At 32.3% G+C, this 20,060-nt stretch overlaps 2 protein-coding genes across 2 annotated transcripts; one reads left to right on the top strand and one right to left on the bottom strand.

The window, feature by feature from the left end:
* Positions 1-514: 514 nt before the first annotated feature.
* Positions 515-7,033, top strand: LOC111699102 (trypsin-1). The gene is made up of 12 exons (XM_023469673.1): positions 515-615; positions 736-803; positions 2,284-2,339; positions 2,738-2,795; positions 3,036-3,078; positions 3,131-3,192; positions 3,707-3,754; positions 4,355-4,408; positions 4,858-4,926; positions 5,545-5,649; positions 6,423-6,520; positions 6,912-7,033. The coding sequence occupies exons 1-12, from the start codon at positions 567-569 to the stop codon at positions 6,967-6,969; spliced, it is 768 nt and encodes a 255-aa protein (XP_023325441.1). The 5' UTR covers positions 515-566; the 3' UTR covers positions 6,970-7,033.
* A 5,208-nt stretch (positions 7,034-12,241) lies between these two features.
* LOC111699096 (zymogen granule membrane protein 16) lies at positions 12,242-20,054 on the bottom strand. The gene is made up of 8 exons (XM_023469666.1): positions 19,958-20,054; positions 19,331-19,461; positions 16,893-16,952; positions 16,186-16,264; positions 14,842-14,899; positions 14,443-14,495; positions 13,680-13,783; positions 12,242-12,480 (listed from the first exon to the last, which is right to left on the bottom strand). Exons 1-8 carry the CDS (start codon positions 20,043-20,045, stop codon positions 12,340-12,342), a joined length of 714 nt encoding a protein of 237 aa, XP_023325434.1. The 5' UTR covers positions 20,046-20,054; the 3' UTR covers positions 12,242-12,339.
* Positions 20,055-20,060: the final 6 nt, after the last annotated feature.

Here is a 20,060-nt window from a genome sequence, read left to right as displayed (position 1 = left end):
TGCAAAAAAATGCATGACTTTGAATGCGTTTCTCTCCATCCCCCCACCATTCATTTTGAAATATATGATTCTTGTTCTTCCTATGGCAGGTCAAAAAACAAAAATCATTTTTTCTGTACATCATAAACCAAAATAGGTGGCAGGTTTTCCTATTTTCATAGGTGGATTTCAGTGGCTTTCCGAAACTAAAAACTAACTAAACCCTTTTCAGTTCCTATTGGTCGGCCATAAACCTTCACTGCAGTTCAACCATTTTGACGTTGTATTTAAACAAACTAACTAAAGAATATAATAAAGATGCACAAAGCGCAAATGCGTATATATAAGTAGAGTTAAAATGAAAAGACGGCGAAAGCGCCTTGAAATTTAAGTTATTAAATGTTACTGAAATTGGCCTCATTTTTATCAAATTCATTAGATACGTATATATATTTAATTAAGTAAAGATAAAGAACATATGCACTTGACAATACAAGATAACGCCTGATGTTTAAGAAAGATAATGTTATGCTTGTTTAACATAATTTTTATCTTGATGATGCTTAATGTTCATTTGAACCTTAAATATGAAGGTTCTAGCATGTACAGCTGTTATTCTTGCTTCTGCTCTTCTAGGTATGTTTTTTGTCACTGGCGTTAAAAAATATAAACTTGCATTTTTTTATCTAATATTTTATCTAATATTTTATCTAATATGTAGAAACTTTAAGTAATTATTTTCTAACAATACTTCAGGTTGTAATGCAAAGAGGGATAAAATAGTAGGAGGAGAGGAGGCCATTCCTCATGAATTTCCCTGGCAGGTTGCAATAATTAGTATTTATACATCATGAATTCTTCTGGTAGGTTGCAATATTTAGTATTTAATCCACATGAGTCCCCTGGCAAGTTGCAATAATTAGAATTTATACATTATGAATTCTTCTGGCAGGTTGCAATATTTAGTATTTAATCTACATGAGTCCCCTAGCAGGTTGCAATAATTAGTATTTAATCCACATGAGTCCCCTAGCAGGTTGCAATAATTAGTATTTAATCCACATGAGTTCCTCTGGCAGGTTGCAATAATTAGTATTTAATCCACATGAGTCCCCTGGCAGGTTGCAATAATTAGTATTTAATCCTAATGAGTTTCCCTGGCAGGTTGCAATATTAAGTTTTAAATCACATGAGTCCCCTGGCAGGTTGCAATAATTATAATTTAAATCACATGAGTTCCCCTGGTACGTTGCAATAATTATAATTTAATCCACATGAGTTCCTCTGGCAGGTTGCAATAATTATAATTTAATCCACATGAGTTCCTCTGGATAATTAGTATTTAATCCACATGAGTCCCCTGGCAGGTTGCAATAATTATAATTTAATCCACATGAGTTCCTCTGGCAGGTTGCAATAATTATAAATTAATCCATATGAGTTCCACTGGCAGGTTGCAATAATTAGAATTTTATCCATATGAGTCTCCTGGCAGGTTGCAATATTTAGAATTTAATCCACATGAGTTCCTCTGGCAAGTTGAAATAATTATAATTTAATCCACATGAGTTCCTCTGGCAGGTTGCAATAATTAGAATTTTATCCATATGAGTCTCCTGGCAGGTTGCAATATTTAGAATTTAATCCACATGAGTTCCTCTGGCAGGTTGAAATAATTATAATTTAATCCACATGAGTTCCTCTGGGAGGTTGCAATAATTAAAATCTAATCCACATTAGTTCCTCTGGTAGGTTGCAATAATTAGAATTTAATCCACATTAGTTCCTCCGTCAGGTTGCAAAAATTAGAATTTAATCCACATTAGTTCCTCTGGTAGGTTGCAATGATTAGAATTTGTTCCATATGAGTTTTCCTGACAGGTTGCAATAATTTGACTTTATTCCTCCAAAGTTTTCCTGACATTTTGAAAGTATTTGTTTCTCATGAATTCTTCTGGAAGGTTGCAATAATTATTGTTTACTCTTTTTAGTAAGGTTGCAATAATTACCATTTTTCCATAATGAGTTTTCCTGACAGGTTGAAATAATTAGACTTTATTCCTCTTAAGTTTTCCTGACTTGTTGAAAAATTTCTATGGAAGGTTGCAACAATTATTATTTACTCTTTACGAAGTTCCCTGACAAGTTGCAATAATCAATGGATATTTGTTTATTAAATAACAAGAGAACTTTTCAAAATAAATTACAATTGTGAATTGGAAAAAAAAAATTAATAAACAGAGTTAAGAAACTTTGCAAACATTTTAAGTATTCTCTAAATAAAAATGTTGTCTGATTGTTTAGGTCAGTCTGAGACGTGCATCTGATAACTTTCATTTCTGCGGAGGTTCAGTTCTCAAGTAGGTTTACAACAGTTTTAGGAATTAGATTGGATTATAGTATTGAATTGTTAAATGAGTACACAGTAGTCTATTGCTCATTGCACATTGTACTATGATATGTTTTATACACTGTTGTATCTGCTGCTCATTGTACTATGATATGTTTATAGTGAGTACACTGTTGTATCTGCTGCTCATTGTACTGTGTAATGTTTTATAGTGAGTACATTGTTGTATCTGCTGCACATTGTACTACGATATGTTTATAGTGAGTACACTGTTGTATCTGCTTCTCATTGTACTATGATATGTTTATAGTGAGTACACTGTTGTATCTGCTGCTCATTGTACTGTGTTATGTTTATAGTGAGTACACTGTTGTATCCGCTGCTCATTGTACTATGTTATGTTTATAGTGAGTACACTGTTGTATCTGCTGCTCATTGTACTGTGATCTGGGATAGTGCAGATGAGGTAAAAAAAACATTCCTTCCAATGTAAAGAAATTTGTCTTCACTACAAATTTAGATTTTCTAATCAATATATCTGTGAAACCCAATTTTGTAGACCTTAGATATTGCAAAATATGTTTTTTAATAGATATAATAGTCTAAGTTTGTGATATCAAAGTTTTACACCAGGAGGTTGCAAAGATATAGGTATTTAAATCATATTTAACAAAACTTTTTGTATTTTCAATTATTATCTCTTCAGGTTGTTGTTGTAGCTGGAGAGCATAATAAGGTTGAATTCGAAGGTAAATCAATGAAAAACTTAAAAAAAAAAAAAAAAAAAAAAATTATTTGCAGGAACTGAGCAGACTGTAGATGTGGCAGAATTGATTGTTCATGAATCCTACGGATCACCTAAGGTAGGACCATAGATAAAGATAGATTGCGCATAAGACGACATTTTTCATCTTGAAAGATATAAATGTACAGAGATGTTTTAAAGATATTCCTATTATATATATTAACTAGGTCGGTTGTGAACATTGGCTGTTCTTATGTCATTGAGTACTTGTGGTGTACATGAGTTCTGTAGAGAGAAATTTAAGTTAGTTTAGTCCTTCTCATGTCCTTCTTCAGTTCTCGTCAATATGATATATTGCTCAGTGAAATATTGTTGTTCAGATAGATCCATTTTACACCCTATTATGAAATCCATTAAAACACCAAACCACCCCGCTTATCATTGAAGTACACTTTGACCCCTAGGAGTATGAGTTCGCGGACTGTACAATTCTTGGTGATTTTGCGTAAATAAGCTATCTATGTTTATTTATTTATCTATGGGTAGGATGTTCGCAAATTATGAACAGGGACAAAGATTTGTCAATTGTTTAGTCCTTTATCCAACTTATAATAAATTTTATTTGTTTTTAGGGTTTCGAGAATGACATTGCGCTCTGGATATTGGCATCTCCACTGAACGTAAATTTTTCTATCTCATTATAAAAAGTTGAACAGAAACAGAAACAGAAACAGAAACAGAAACAGAATCAGAAACAGAAACAGAAACAGAAACAGAAACAGAATCAGAAACAGAAACAGAAACAGAATCAGACACAGATTCAGAAACAGAAACAGAAACAGAATCAGACACAGATTCAGAAACAGAAACAGATGTGTTGCACCAGCCAATATGTTTATTCAACTGAAATAATGCTCTGTTATAGAGATTACCTTCATCTGACATACAATAAGAGTTACAATAAGAGTAGAAAAGGATCAGTCAAATAATTTTTATTGTCACTGTTTTAAATTCGGTGATGGTGATGGACCAAACCTCTGTAGAGTAAAAAAGTAGATGTTAGTTCCACATTTATTTCGGTCTGGGTTGACCCTCGTCAGTTCTTGAGATTGTTTCTGTCACAAAGGTTAGAAAACAATTGTCACTGTAAAAAAGGTATACAGGCCTTAACTTCAACAAAAGTTTCGTTCTGTTTTGTACTGTATTCTTTCCATTCTAAATAAACTATTCTAAATATATATGTATATTTAGTGAAGATGTATTTTAATAAACATGTTTAGTTTACTGATGCAGTTGGTCCAGTTGCACTACCTACATCTCTACAACAATCTGAGGAATCTACTTTAACTTTTATATTATAAGCTTAATGGGACTACAGAACTAGTTTCAAGTGCTCCTCCATTTATAAAGTATCAAATCCGATTTACAACGGTACTCAAACTTTTGTTTACAGTCACTCTAAAGGAACTTTCTACTTTATTTTAGGCTCCCATTTAATATAACATTTTTCAAAACTCCCTTAAAACCTTTATTTGGTTTCTGTTTGAGCTATAGTTACGAACAGATATATCTAATTCAAGGTATTATTATTAGTATTATCATTAGTATTATTATTAGTATTATCATTAGTATTATCATTAGTATTATCATTAGTATTATTATTAGTATTATCATTAGTATTATCATTAGTATTATTATTAGTATTATTATTCGTATTATCATTAGTATTATCATTAGTATTATTAGTAGTATGACTTTAAGATTGAGGTAGATTAAAACCTAGGGATTCTGTACTGTAACTGGTTGGGGTACTCTATCTGCAGGAGGATCTACTCCAGATGTTCTCATGAAGGTTGGTTTTTATTTTGTTAAAATTCTAGCATTTTTATATTCCGTGACAATATTATTTTCCTCTCTTATTTTCAAAATCCACTTTATTTTCCATCCAGAATGGTTTTGAGCCCAACCAAAAAAGTTTTAAAATTTGGGACAACTTTATGGCCCGGCTGGACACTTTATTGTCCTGGTTGAGTTTATAATTTACCCATATGTATGTATTGATTACTCGTCTTTGAGAGGTAAATGGGATATACAACTACCTATATTTATACATATATACCTGGTCAAGGATTAAATTATGAGAGTTTTGAGATTGAGTCGGGATTTTGATACTTATCTTATGATCTCATGATCATTTAATAAGTAAAACAGGATCGAAAAGAGAAATTAGAAATTTTGGCGGTTATCCAATGAACATTCAGTAAGAACCAGAAACCTCTGAAATAGGAGAAATCAGAAAATAAGTTTATTTGATGTTGTTACAAAGCAATTAGTTTTCAAATTAACTTTTTAGATCATTGCGGCTCATGGTTCTTTAAACTGTTTAAAGCCATTACTGGAGTCTTAAGGTCGTCTTCCAGTCGTTTTCTAGTTCTTACTGTACACAATACACACATTTAAATGTTATCAGGTTGATGTGCCAGTGGTTGGAGATGGAACCTGTAGCCTGGAATATCCTCTATCTATTGCTGAGAGTATGCTGTGTGCTGGAGAGAGAGGAAAGGACAGCTGTCAGGTGTTTGTGAAATATTTTTTCACCCATAGACTTAATAATCAAATCTTATACACTCAGCTAGATAGCCCATACCGACACGGCATGCTATATTTCTACAGCGAGTTTTATAACTGCCATCTAACGCTACTTGTTGCATATAATCCACATTTAGGGGTTAATTCTAACAATTTTGATATAAATACTTTTAATTTCAACACCGTTTGCAGTTTCCATATTTGATTGTGTTCTTCTCTTTTCCAATTTTAAAAACATAATAAAACAGATGTACACACTAAACCCCGCTGTGGAAAAAATCGCATATTCTGGTCATATTAAAAGATATCTGGTTCAAACCGATCAAATTCCAGCGTTGCCTTCGTCAACTTATCAAACCAGTCAAGACAAATATCAAAATATTAACAAGAAATTGATCTATACCGAGAGTCAGAAACAAAGAATTGAGAATAACTTAAATCATTATTCTCATATTCTTTCTCACTACTCAAGTGGGGTTCAGCCCCCCCCCCCTCCTATGGTTTACAAGGGGGTTCTACGGCCCAAATGGGTGCTGACCCCCCCCCCTGAGTAGTGAGTATGCCTCTGAGAATAATGATTAAAACTATTCTCAAATTTTCTTGGCCACCTTGCTTTCCTATCCATGGAAACCACAGCTTTGTGAAACAATTTCGCGAATTATTTCGGTTTTGAGAATCTTATCAGAAGATTTGATTTGTGACTCTCGGCATTGATCAATTTCTTAAAATTTGAAAACTTCCAATTTTGTTTATGTTCAGGGAGACTCTGGTGGTCCACTGATCTGTTATAATGCTGATGGATCAGGATACCTGGGGGGTATAGTTAGCTGGGGGAGAGGTTGTGGAGGAATATACAGGTAATTCAAGTAGTTTATGTACCTCAGGTATTTCAGGTAGTTCAGGTAGTTCAGGTAATTCAGGTAGTTCAGGTAGTTCAGGTAGTTCAGGTAGTTCAGGTAGTTCAGGTAGTTCAGGTAGTTCAGGTAGTTCAGGTAGTTCATGTAGTTCAGGTAGTTCAGGTAGTTCAGGTAGTTCAGGTAATTCAGGTGTTTCAGGTAGTTCAGGCAGTTCAGGTACTTTAAGTATTTCAGGTAGTTTAGGTAATCAGGTAGTTAAGGTATTTCAGGTATTTCAGGTAGTTCAGTTAGTTCACGTAGTTCAGACATTTCAGGTAGTTCAGGCAGTTCATGGGTTTATTTTATCGGTAATTGCAATTTTGCAAAAATGTATTTTGTTGTTTTATTTTAGTCCCGGAGTATACACTGAGGTCAGCTACTTCATTGACTGGATTCAAGAAAATAATTAGAAAAATTATTCAGAAAATAATATTTTATGATATTTTGAAACTTTTAATAAATGTTTGCAATTGTTATCGTTTATTTATACAAAGTGAGAAAATGTGATTTTCTGCTTTAACGTTTTTTCTTCTTGAAAATGTAAGTATGGATAATTTCTAGACAGCAAATACATGGAAGTTTTATTTAGAATTTAAATATTCCTGGGATTTATTAATACATCTTTTTATCAATCAATCAATGTTTATGAAATTTTGTGATAGAATTAGATTTCCCAAGATTTTCCCCTCGTTTTCTTAACAGAGTTTAAATATCAGAATATAGATACTAGAGAACATGTTCCCAATCATACCAATACAGTGTATTTCACGAAACTTACCAAGCCAAATGCAGCCACCTACAATTCTATAGTATCCATATTTTGAGGTTAAAATATTCGAAATTTACCAACAAATATTTTTTTTTACTTCATTACAATATTTTTCATCTGAAAACATAAATCCGGCCACAATTCTATAGTGCTGTAATTTAGTGTATTCGTTTAAAGGGAGTAACCGGCAATGTATGGTGGTTGAACTAAATATGTAGTATTGTGGAAAATTTTTTAGAATTCATTTGAGACATATAAAACGTTTCTACGACGTGTATTTACTGAGTTTAAGCGCAAAGTCAACGTTCAAAATCATGAATTTGTATGGGTAAATTTTCAGAATCGGTTTTTTAAAAACTATTTAATAACGACGACAAAAAATGTAAACAAAATTCGACAGTAAACTAATTGGTTGTTCAGGAACAGGTTGAAAATATGAAAATTAACTTTTATCATCGAACATAAGTAATCTTGTTCAATTATTTGTTTCTATAATCTCTCATTATTCACAAAGATTTTCTGGAATTTTTATTGAAAAGACGACATTTGAAGAAATTGTAGAAATCTGCGAACAAATTCATAGAAAATAAGAAATTCAATATAATGATAAAAACGAAATCATTGATTCTAACAGTTCACTTTATAAGTTTTACTTTATTTTTCGTCGACGTTATTTAATATTATTTTTAAACCAATTCTGAAACGTACCCACCCAAATTCATAATTTTGAACGTCAACTTTGCACTCAAACATCGTGGAAACATTTTATATGTCTCAAATGAAAAGATTTTCTACAATAATGCATACTCACTTCAACCAGTCACTCCCTTGAATGAATGAATCCGAACTTGATGACATAGTGTATATATATAATAGGGTCACGGCTCGTATCCAGGGATTTAATATTTCAATGAAGAAAATCCGCACGTTCATCTGCTTAAACTTAAACTTGCATTGTTGGGCCGAGTCGGCCTGATTGCATTTATGGCAACATTTAAGGTTTTAACAACACTTTTTAACCCGATCTTTATACAACACTGCTTTTCAGGCTTTGTGTTTGTGCACGAAACTTGAAGCGCGCGCATGTCCATGCATGAATGTAAAGTAAGAAAAGGTAGAATGTGTTCCTCAAAATATGTTTAAAGATAAACTGCAATCAATCTATTTTGAAAGGGACTGTACACTGTAAACTAGACAGATGGAGATGGTAGAATTCATGCAACATTACTGCTACGACTTTGTGACCTTGTAGCTCCTCTAGTTTTAGAATTAGAAATGGTTATTATTGAAAAAAAATAAGATTTCACTGTTACGTGCAATTTACTTTAGTTGATAGTGTGTAGACATTAATTTTAGAATTAGATGTATACTTATTCTTTACAACGATGCCCTTTAAAACTTCTGTTTCACAAAACGATACCCTTTAAAACTTCTGTTTCACAAAACGATACCCTTTAAAATTTCTGTTTCACAAAACGATACTCTTTAAAAATTCTGTTTCACAATGATACCCTTTAAAACTTCTGACTAAGGATCAAAAAGATATCCTTCTTTTCTGATTAAAAAATTGATTATTTTTAATTTTGTGGTTTCTCATACTTGAAATTGACTATGATAAAAACTACAGAACTCTACACTTTAAATATATTTTCCTCAGATAGATGTTTGACGGAGAATAACCTATAATACGGTTTCTTTAAACTCTAATCAAAAATCACAGAGATTAATATGTTTAAAGGTACTCAAAAAGAGGGTTATAGAATATATCAGAATTGAAAAAGGTTTCGATTGTGACACTTTTTTAACTCTGATGTTTCTATATCAAGAAAAGCAAATAAATCTGTTTTCACTTAGACCTCAGAATTGAACTGTATAGTGTATGTACAAGGTGTCTCACAAAACATGACAGCTGGTAAATAGCTTAGAATGTCTTCTTCCATTATTTGTTAAGTTATATGATACCAAAGACAATAATAAAAATGTTATATGGGAGTCATGTTACAGTAAAATTGATCTCAGGATAAAATATATTTAAACAAAAGATTTTCCTAACAAAATAAACTGCACTTTAATATCTGATACAGTATAGGATAGACAACACTATTTATCAACTGTCATGTTTCGTGGGACACCCTGTACGTTACCCCCCTTTCATTTTCCCGAATACCATTAATCTCAAACATTTTATATTATAAATATTTTACATCTTTTTTGAGTCATTCATTCCCATCTTTATTCTTGCATATGCGGAAACCAAGTTTTTAGTTTGTCTCGTTTCTGAAGAATCATTATTTTGTATCTTAGAGGCATATCCTTAAACTATAGTGTAGACGGATTAGATAAATACAGAGACGGACATTCAAACCGGCGATATTTAGGAGAAGGGGGGAAAGGATAATTTTAATATTTTATTCTTAAAGAATTGTTGTATATGGAGTATAATTCTGTTAATATTATGGTTCAAATTTTGGAAACCCCAAGAAGGATTTTTAAATTAACTTTTCGAGTTTACCCGGTTTACAAAAAAAATACCGCGTATATTGAAAATTATGCACGTTAATTGGGATTGTATGTATCTTTTTATTTTTTTTTATTTTGCCCACAAAAAAAATTCGGAAATCTATCAACGGTAAAAGAAGAATCCTCGAAATTTTTTAGTTTTCGATGTACGAAGGAAAAATGGCGGGTTCAGAAGTAAAACCTGCAAATGTTACGAGAAAAAAGCACACCCCTTGAAAACATATTTCAGATAAATTTCAGTCTGAATCAAATTAGCGTGCTTAGTACACTTGTAAACTAATTATCAAATTAGCGTGCTTAGTGCACAAGTAAACTTATTATTAAATTAGCGTGCTTAATACACTAGTAAACTAATTATTGAATTAGCGTGTTTAGTACACTTGTAAATAATTATTAAATTAGCGTGCTTAGTACACACGTAAACTTATTATTAAATTAGCGTGCTGAGTACACTAGTAAACTAATTATCAAATTAGCGGGCTTAGTACACTTGTAAACTAATTATCAAATTAGCGTGCTTAGTGCACTTGTAAACTAATTATCAAATTAGCGTGCTTAGTGCACAAGTAAACTTATTATTAAATTAGCGTGCTTAGTACACAAGTAAACTTATTATCAATTTAGCGTGTTTAGTACACTAGTAAACTATTTATTAAATAAGCGTGCTTAGTACACTAGTAAACTTATTATTAAAGTAGCGTGCTAAGTACACTAGTAACCTAACTATTAATTTAGCGTGCTTAGAACACTAGTAAACTAATTATTAATTTAGCCTGCTTAGTACACTAGTAAACTAATTATTAAATAAGCGTGCTTAGTACACTAGTAAACTAATTATTAAAGTAGCGTGATTAGTACACTAGTAAACTAATTATCATATTAGCGTGCTTAGTACACTAGCAAACTTATTATTAATTTAGCGTGCTTAGTACACTAGTAAACTAATTATTAATTTAGCGTGCTTAGTACACTAGTAAACTAATAATAAGATTAGTGTGCTTAGTACACTAGTAAACTATAAATAAGATTAGTGTGCTTAGTACACTAGTAAACTAATTATTAAATTAGCGTGCTTAGTGCACTAGTAAACTAATTATTAAATTAGCGTGCTTAGTACACTAGTAAACTAATCATTAATTTAGCGTGTTTAGTACATTAGTAAACTAGTTATTAAATTAGCGTGCTTAGTACACTGGTAAACTAATTATTAGATTAGCATGCTTAGTACACTAGTAAACTAATTATTAGATTAGCATGCTTAGTACACTAGTAAACTAATTATTAAATTAGCCTGCTTAGTACACTAGTAAACTAATTATTAAATTAGCGTGCTTAGTACAATAGTAAATCAATTATTATATTGGCGTGCTTAGTACACTTGTAAACTAATTATTATTAGATAAGGAAGATAAAAGTTGCAAAGTTTGTTTTGGTTTTGTAGTATCACGACTTATACAATACACACCTCGGGATTAATTAATAAATTCATTAACTTCTAAACCAATTAACCACGAGGTTTTATCATTAAGCATTAAATGTATGGTGACCTTGTAGCATTAAAATAAAAAAGCTTAACTAAAATAAATTATGTATGTTTATTTATATGTTTTATTATTTCTGAATAATCAGTAAGAAATGAACTGATTACTCGCCACAATATCTTATACTGTCGTAGAAATAATATTTACCAATAATGAACTAGCTGCCAGACCAAATAGTTAAAGTTTTTAAAATCAAAGGTTTATCTCTTTTAAAGCAAAGATATAGGGATCTAAAAATATCTTATACTGTCGTAGAAATAATATTTACCAATAATGAACTAGCTGCCAGACCAAATAGTTAAAGTTTTTAAAATCAAAGGTTTATCTCTTTTAAAGCAAAGATATAGGGATCTAAAAACTTGAGTTTGTTGGAAATACTTTCTTTGATAATGCTGATTATACATATGGGAACTTCACTGAAAAAGAAAACATTTTAAAACATTTAAAAACATGGAACTAGTTTATCTGTTTGTTAGTCCGTTCTCATAAGAGCAACCAATAACTAGCATGGAAAATGTTTAAAAACAAAAATAGAAATCGACACCAAGTCGATGAAGTTTTACTTTACTGCAATTCTGGATGAAAATGTGCTAGCAGAAGTTATAGAAGAAACGCAAGAGGCAAAATATACTATTCTTTATTTTTAAATTCTATAAAAAGATATGAATTTAACAATATAAAATATGAAATAAAATATAGATTGAAATCAATGGCACGAGATTTAATTATCACATACCACGATAAGCTGAATGTCCTTTGCTTAAAAGTCTAATGAGTATAAACTTTGAACTAATTTTCCCCCATTTAATAAGAATTTTGAGGACGAAGATGCACTTCGTTTTGATAGTTCTACGTGATGCACTATTTCGCTTGGACTTATCACCTAAATGTCATTTAGTTTTGGGTCAAAATCTTCCTGCCTTATTTTATATTAAAATGGTTTGTTCTTGTCATAATGTATTAAATGTAGTCTGAGTTAACGAGAGTTGAAATATAACTGTTGAGATCAGAATGAACAAAGACGACAGATTTGAAGCAGAACTTGAGGTTTCAGAATTATCATACACGGCAATTCCAGTAAACTCCTTTTCCTAAAAAAAAAATAAAATCCTGTGAAGATTTTTCTTATTTTTATGTCAAGAATATGGTTTCCAGGAGGACCCATAAAACTGTGGAACTGAAAGACGACTGAATTAGACTCAAATTGTAGTTTATAATTGTCCACACATAAAACATAGCTAAGGACATATTCAGGAATTTGTACTGGGGGAGCTTAATCGTTTTTTAGAGGGGGGGGGGGGCTCAGCACCCTTCGGGACCTGAAACCCCCTGAAAACCATAGATTGTGCAAGATACACAGACCCATTTCACTTAATAAGTGGAATCTAAGTGCCGACTTCCAATGCCCTAGTTTTATGGGTCGGCATTGTTTTAAAAATAGCATACAGAGCGTCCTATATCATATCGGATTATCACCAAGCTTTAAAGCCTTAAAGGGACTGTAAAGGAAAAATGAAAGGGGGTATAGGCTGAAAGCTAATCAATTTAGCTCTTGATCGCGACCCATGAAAGTTTTATCTGATGTTCCTGTCTCGAGAAATTGATATAAAACTGTGTTTAAATTATACGAAAGTTCATATATGTAAAATTTAGAAAATTTTAAACTTAAATCACGTGACCAGAACTATCACCAATGGCAGAGCAGTATACTGGTCACTTGTCTCCGCCTGTATCACGTGACCACTTTATTACACTGCCATTGGTGGAATTTCTGGTCAAGCAATACGGACGTGTAAATAATATTATGAATTAAATCTATAAAAAAATAGAAATAACAAATATAAAAGTAGAATTTGGAGTAAACCTAAGTTACAATTAGCTTTCTCTGGGATATCATCGTTTTCAGATTGGTTGCATATTTGCTGAATTTGATCTTTTTAAACCCTCTACTTTTATACAAAATTGCATATATATTAATTTTCGTACAAAGTTGTAAATCAGTTTCTCGAGATAGGAACATCAGATATAACTTTCATGGGTCACGATCGAGAGCTAAAGTGATTAGCTTTCAGCCTATACCCCCTTTCATTTTTCCTTTACAGTCCCTTTAATACGCACAAAATAATCGAAAAAAACTAGTATTTTCTGCATGCAATCTTTTTATTCAGCCTTAGACGACTTTTTTTAAATGATTCAATCTTTTAAAATCGTCTGATTTGTCCCAAGAATCGTATTTAAGAGCTATAAACGATCTAAATATGATGTGAGACACCCTGTTATAGAAAACCACCTCTTCCTTCTTAGCAGGACATCGCCAATGAAAAACAATTTTATCTAATCTGAGATCAGACTTTCCTGAGATATATCCCAGATAGCAGGAAGGTCTCGGAGGTACTGAAAGAAAAACTAATAAGATACATATTTGTAAATTACAAATTAGTTGTAAAGCTAAAAAAACTGAGATCGAAACTTTTTTGTGGAAATTGATAATCTCGAACGTATGATCTCGATATCCTTTGATCCAATGATGTGGGTATTTCAAATTGGAGATCAATGCTTGATCACGCGATTCACAAAACTTCTGGCTTCAGAGCTGGGAACTTTTAAATGGTGGATATCGGGATTAATGCTTGATCCACTCTTTTTCTTAATCTCCAGATTAAATAATGCTTGTTCCCCTCTTGTTATTAATCTCCAGATTAATTAAGCGATCGGGATTAAGGATATCCCATTCTTAAGTTTTTAGCTCAGAGCTTTTATGTTAAAGATTTACAGATTAATTCAATTCCTCTTTGATATCCCGTGGTGGTCATACCCTGTAGGAATAACCTTAATTGAGGGATCAGGCATTAATCATAATTAATCAAAAGTGTCCACGTTGGAAATAGACATCAAGCGTTCAAGATCAATGTAACTATAACACACAAAAGTATAGACCTTTAAAATACCACAGGCAAAGGAATAGAGCTACTGCAGCAAAGAATAGATAAAAATCTGTAAATGTCTGATTTCTCATCCAGGGTAAGTACCCTGTCTAATCTTAGAATTGATACCTGATCGAAAAGGCATCCCACCCGTTCCTCCAAACGGACCAAACGTTTTATTACTGAAAATTTTAAATTAAAAACAGGTTTTTAATATTCTAAAATTAGAATTTTTGTCTTGAACATTCAAGAGAGGATATTTTCTATGAAATGATTGAGTCGTTTCGACAAACTCAAACTTGTTCATCCCTATATCTTTGCAACCTGGTGGTGTAAACTTTTGATATTTCAAACTTATATTATTTGATCTAACGGAATTTACAGTTTGAAATATCTAAGGTCTACGACATAAGGTTTCTAAGATATAGGGGTTGGAAAATTCAGAGATTGTTGCATGGGAATATCTTATTTATGAAATAATTTGAACTAAATATTTAACTATTATCTTTTACTATTTAATTTTTTTACTTTTTTGTATGAAAAGTTAGTTGATCCACCCCTGATCCTGGTCCCAGCCCTGCTCGACCTTAGTAATATATAAATGTACATTAGTGCTATATAGTTTATAGTTTATAGGTTTGATTGATGTGAGAGATAAAATATGCATTTTCAGAAAAAGAAAATTATATCTTGGAAGGAAATTGTTCACTGTTTAAAGAAAAATTTTGTCTATCAAAAAACCTGAAGTAGTTTGACCGATCAAAAACTCTGATAGAATCTAATGCTATAGCATAATTTTTTTTACAACAAAACTTTTATTATGAAATTATCCTAGAATTATCCATCATTTGAGAACACATTAATATAGATTAGCTAACTAGCTTCTCATTCTTAAGAGTTTGTGGCAAAAGCTCAAGTCCTTGATAATATGGTATACACCCTTTACACCTAGATACATTAGATAAGTTTAATCTTCCAGATTTTGGATGGATTAAATTGCCCTCGATCTAGTGAAGATACTTGGCTATGCACCACTTAGCCATTAGATTGATTAATGTCAGAGATCAAATCTGTATTTTCAGAAAAAGAAAATAATATCTTGGAAGGAAATTGTTCATTGTTGTCTATCAAAAAACCTGAAGACCTATCGAAAACTAATGTTTTTTTTTACATTTTAACAAAACTTTTATCATGAATCAATCTTAGAATTATCCATCATCTGAGAACACATTAATATAGACTAACTAACTAGCTTCATATTCTTAAGGACTGATGATGATGTAAAAAAAACATCAAAATATATTTCCTACTTTGAAGTTGTGAATTCTACTGTTAGAGAACACATTTTTTACAGTTATCTATATATAAATTTGGCTTGTCTGTTTGTATCCAATAAACGCCAAAACGGCTGAACCGATCGGGCCCAAATTTTTTGTGGGACATCCCGTGACCACAGGGGGAAGGTTTATGAATGATAAAAAAATTTAAAAAAAAGTCTCTTAAAGGTTTTTAATTTTGTAAAAAAATCAAATTCTTGAAAATCCGCGAATTTTTTTGAAAAAATCCGCAAATTTTTTTCTTCTTTGTTTTTAAATGTAAACAAAAAGAACATGTTCACAATTTAAATAGAAGATGGGCGCGATGCGCCCTAAAAGTTTAGAAAGAAGGGCGCGAAGCGCCTTGAATTTCTAGTTATAATACAAATATAAATAACTTTACTTTTTCAGAGTTTCATTGAAAAAGAAAAATTATAAAAAAAAATTCAAAATTAAATTATTTTTTGGGCATTAACAGAAATCTCATGGTTGAGTCATACAGTACATATTCAACAATCATGAAAAGATATTTGAGTTTTAGTATTTAGTAAAGAACCTGTCACTGCAATTATAGAATCTCCGTCGTAAAGTCGAATTCTATGAAGGTTTCCACCCTGGCCACCATGATATGCGCCCTAATCATACAAAATAATCATTAATGGAACTGCATAAGCGTAATTTCCCAGCAAGATTGTTATACGGTACCTTAAACCCTTTGTCTGATAAATTATGTGGAAGATATTGTCGTTTTTCTAGGTTTCAAAACGTTGAGTTCTGATAATTCCTAAATGTTTTCTTGCACTGGAAATATATGCGCAAGTCGATTTATAAAGAAACCACAAAATTATGAGTTTCAAACTTATAAACATTGATATCTAATTTATACCTGTTCAGACAACATTTTTAAGGTAACCGTTGTGAATCGGGTATTATTTTATTTTTGCTTGGAGGGCCACTTGAAATTACGCGTACAGTCCTTTTTAAAGGGATTGTTCAGATATTTTACTTAAGTGGGAGGTACAGATTATTTTTCAGAGGAATTTCAATACATTTAATTTAAGGAAATGAGTTATTGCAATTATTTAATACTATTAACTTGCAACCCAATCTCGTAGTCCTTTCATATTTTAAACTACGAATTTGAGGAATCAAACAACTTCTAAGTTTGACATATCCCAGGTGTACACCATCAGGTTGCAAAGATAAAGGGATTAGAAAAAAGGGATTACTGGCCAAAAAAATTGCAAAAAGAAATAGTGTCACCTTGTGACCCCCATATAGAATCTGTATTCCGTCTATTCGTCCTCCAGCTCGGATATTTATCTGAATAAGTTTTGTATCAAACCATAGGTTTAAACCTTCTATCTGTCCACCTGCTCTAAATAAGGTTTAAATCAAATTAGGTTTAAACCTTCTATCTGGCCTCCGGCTCGGATATTTATCTAAATAAGTTCTAGATCAAACTATATGTTTAAACCTTCTATTCTTCCTCCGGCTCGGATATATCTAAATAAGGTTTAAACCTTTTATCCGTCCTCCTGCTCGGATATTAATCTAAACTAGGTTTGAACCTTCTATCCGTCCTTCTACTTGTATATTTATCTAAACTAGGTTTAAACCTTCTATCCATCCTCCTGCTCGGATATTTATCTAAACTAGGGTCAAACCTTCTATCCGTGCCCCTGCTCGGATATTTATCTAAACTAGGTTTAAACCTTCTATCCATGCTCCTGCTCGGATATTTATCTAAACTAGGTTTAAAACTTCTATCCATCCTCCTGCTCGGATATTTATCTAAACTAGGTTTAAACCTTCTATCCATGCTCCTGCTCGGATATTTATCTAAACTAGGTTTAAACTTTCTATCCATGCTCCTGCTCGGATATTTATCTAAACTAGGTTTAAACCTTCTATCCATCCTCCTGCTCGGATATTTATCTAAACTAGGTTTAAACCTTCTATCCGTGCTCCTGCTCGGATATTTATCTAAACTAGGTTCAAACCTTCTATCCGTGCTCCTGCTCGGATATTTATCTAAACTAGGTTTAAACCTTCTATCCGTTCTTCTGCCCGGATATTTATCTAAACTAGGTTCAACCCTTCTATCCATCCTCCTGCTCGGATATTTATCTAAAATAGGTTCAAACCTTCTTTCCGTGCTCCTGCTCGGATATTTATCTAAACTAGGTTTAAACCTTCTATCCATCCTCCTGCTCGGATATTTATCTAAACTAGGTTTAAACCTTCTATCCATCCTCCTGCTCGGATATTTATCTAAACTAGGTTTAAACATTCTATCCATCCCCCTGCTCGGATGTTATCTAAACTAGGTTTAAACCTTCTATCCGTTCTCCTGCTCGGATATTTATCTAAACTAGGTTCAAGCCTTCTATCTGTCCTCCTGCTCGGATATTTATCTAAACTAGGTTCAAACCTTCTATCCATCCTCCTGCTTGGATATTTATCTAAACTAGGTTCAAACCTTCTATCCATCCTCCTGCTCGGATATTTATCTAAACTAGGTTTAAACCTTCTATCCATCCTCCTGCTCAGATATTTATCTAAACTAGGTTTAAACCTTCTATCCATCCTCCTGCTCGGATATTTATCTTAACTAGGTTTAAACCTTCTATCCATCCTCCTGTCATCATCTAGGGTAAATGAAACCTATTGAGGAGGACGGATTGTGAAATATCATGAACTATATCTGCGTCTTCAAGGAGGAAAGGGTGGGAAATTTTTTGAACTATTTATATCTGCTTCTCCTGGTCTACTGACTACATAGAGTTAATGAAACCTTATGCGAAGGACGGGTTGGGAAATTTTATTAACTATATCTGCTTCTTCTGGTCTACTGACTAACTAGAGTATATGAAACCTGTTGAGAAGGACGGGTTGTGAAATATCTTAAATTATCTTTGCTCTTTCTGGATCCAGAGTTAATGAACCCTGTTGAGAAGGGCGGGTTAGGAAATATCTTAAATTATCTCTAGTTCCAGAAAGAGCTAGAGTTAATTTGAGAAGGACGGGTTAGGAGATATCTTAAATTATCTCTGCTCTTTCTGGAACTAGAGTTAATGAACCCTGTTGAGAAGGACGGGTTAGGAAATATCTTAAATTATCTTTGCTCTTTCTGGAACTAGAGTTAATGAACCCTGCTGAGAAGGGCGGGTTAGGAAATATCTTAAATTATCTCTGCTCTTTCTGGAGCTAGAGTTAATTTGAGAAGGACGGGTTAGGAGATATCTTAAATTATCTCTGCTCTTTCTGGAACTAGAGTTAATGAACCCTGTTGAGAAGGACGGGTTAGGAAATATCTTAAATTATCTTTGCTCTTTCTGGAACTAGAGTTAATGAACCCTGCTGAGAAGGGCGGGTTAGGAAATATCTTAAATTATCTCTGCTCTTTCTGGAACTACAGTGAAACCCTTAATAACGAATACATCGAAAGAATTCATCAAATGTCGTATTCTTCACTTTCTAATAATGGAATGTTGCAGATATTTAGTTTTTTTTAAATAAATGATTACATGGAACTCTTTAAAACTGTTCCTGCATATTCATGGCTATTTATTTATTTTCGTAAATACTGAAATTTACGAAATATAGTATAAAACTTATTGAAAAATTGTCAAGACGACATTCGATAAATTCTTCCGATGTATTCGTTATTAAGAGTTTTACTGTAGAGTAAATGAAACCTGTTGAGGAGGACGGGTTGGAAAGTATCTTGAATTATCCGGACTGCTCCACCAGTCTGTAAAGTACACTCCTCCTTCTCCCCCGTAGGATCCGGGAACAAACCACTGAGTATCTTTGAGCATAAGTTCTCCTAAAATATCAAATCAAACCAATCCTGATAAACACGGAAATTATTGACGAATCAGATTTTGTCTTTTAATCAATTCTTTGTGATCATAATTATGAAAGTATTTGACTCAAAACAATTAATACTAGAAATTCATTTCTAAGGATTTCCAAATTGTGGTCGGATTTTTTAAAAGGAAATCTTATGGGTATTTATTTTTGTTTATATCAGTAGCTTGAAAATCCCCTTATTAAGTGAAATGGGTCTGTGTACACTCTATACATTTGCTGGTTTCCTCATTTCATGTTCATTGGACTATTAAATATGCTTATTTAAACAGTCGCTGCATCACAAATTAAAAATAGAACTTTTAACAGAACTTGTTAACATTAATATTAACATGGTTGTTAAAGAAAAACTGAATTCAAATGTAGCAGTTTATTGTAATTGACACCCTTACAATATAAACAATCTAGTTTTGCAAATTCAAATACTTTCAAAATAATTTATAAAGTAGAACCTTGAATGTCAGACATGGTTTTCGTCTCACTCTGGGTCAGGATTACAAAAGAACTGAGAACTAGTAGAGAAACCAATCTTTCACTCATTATTTAACTCTGAAA

The sequence above is a fragment of the Eurytemora carolleeae genome, unplaced genomic scaffold (genome assembly GCF_000591075.1).
Source record: "Eurytemora carolleeae unplaced genomic scaffold, Eaff_2.0 scaffold215, whole genome shotgun sequence".
NCBI classification, from domain to species: Eukaryota; Metazoa; Arthropoda; class Copepoda; order Calanoida; family Temoridae; genus Eurytemora; species Eurytemora carolleeae.
This window is presented reverse-complemented; position numbering and strand designations above follow the sequence as displayed.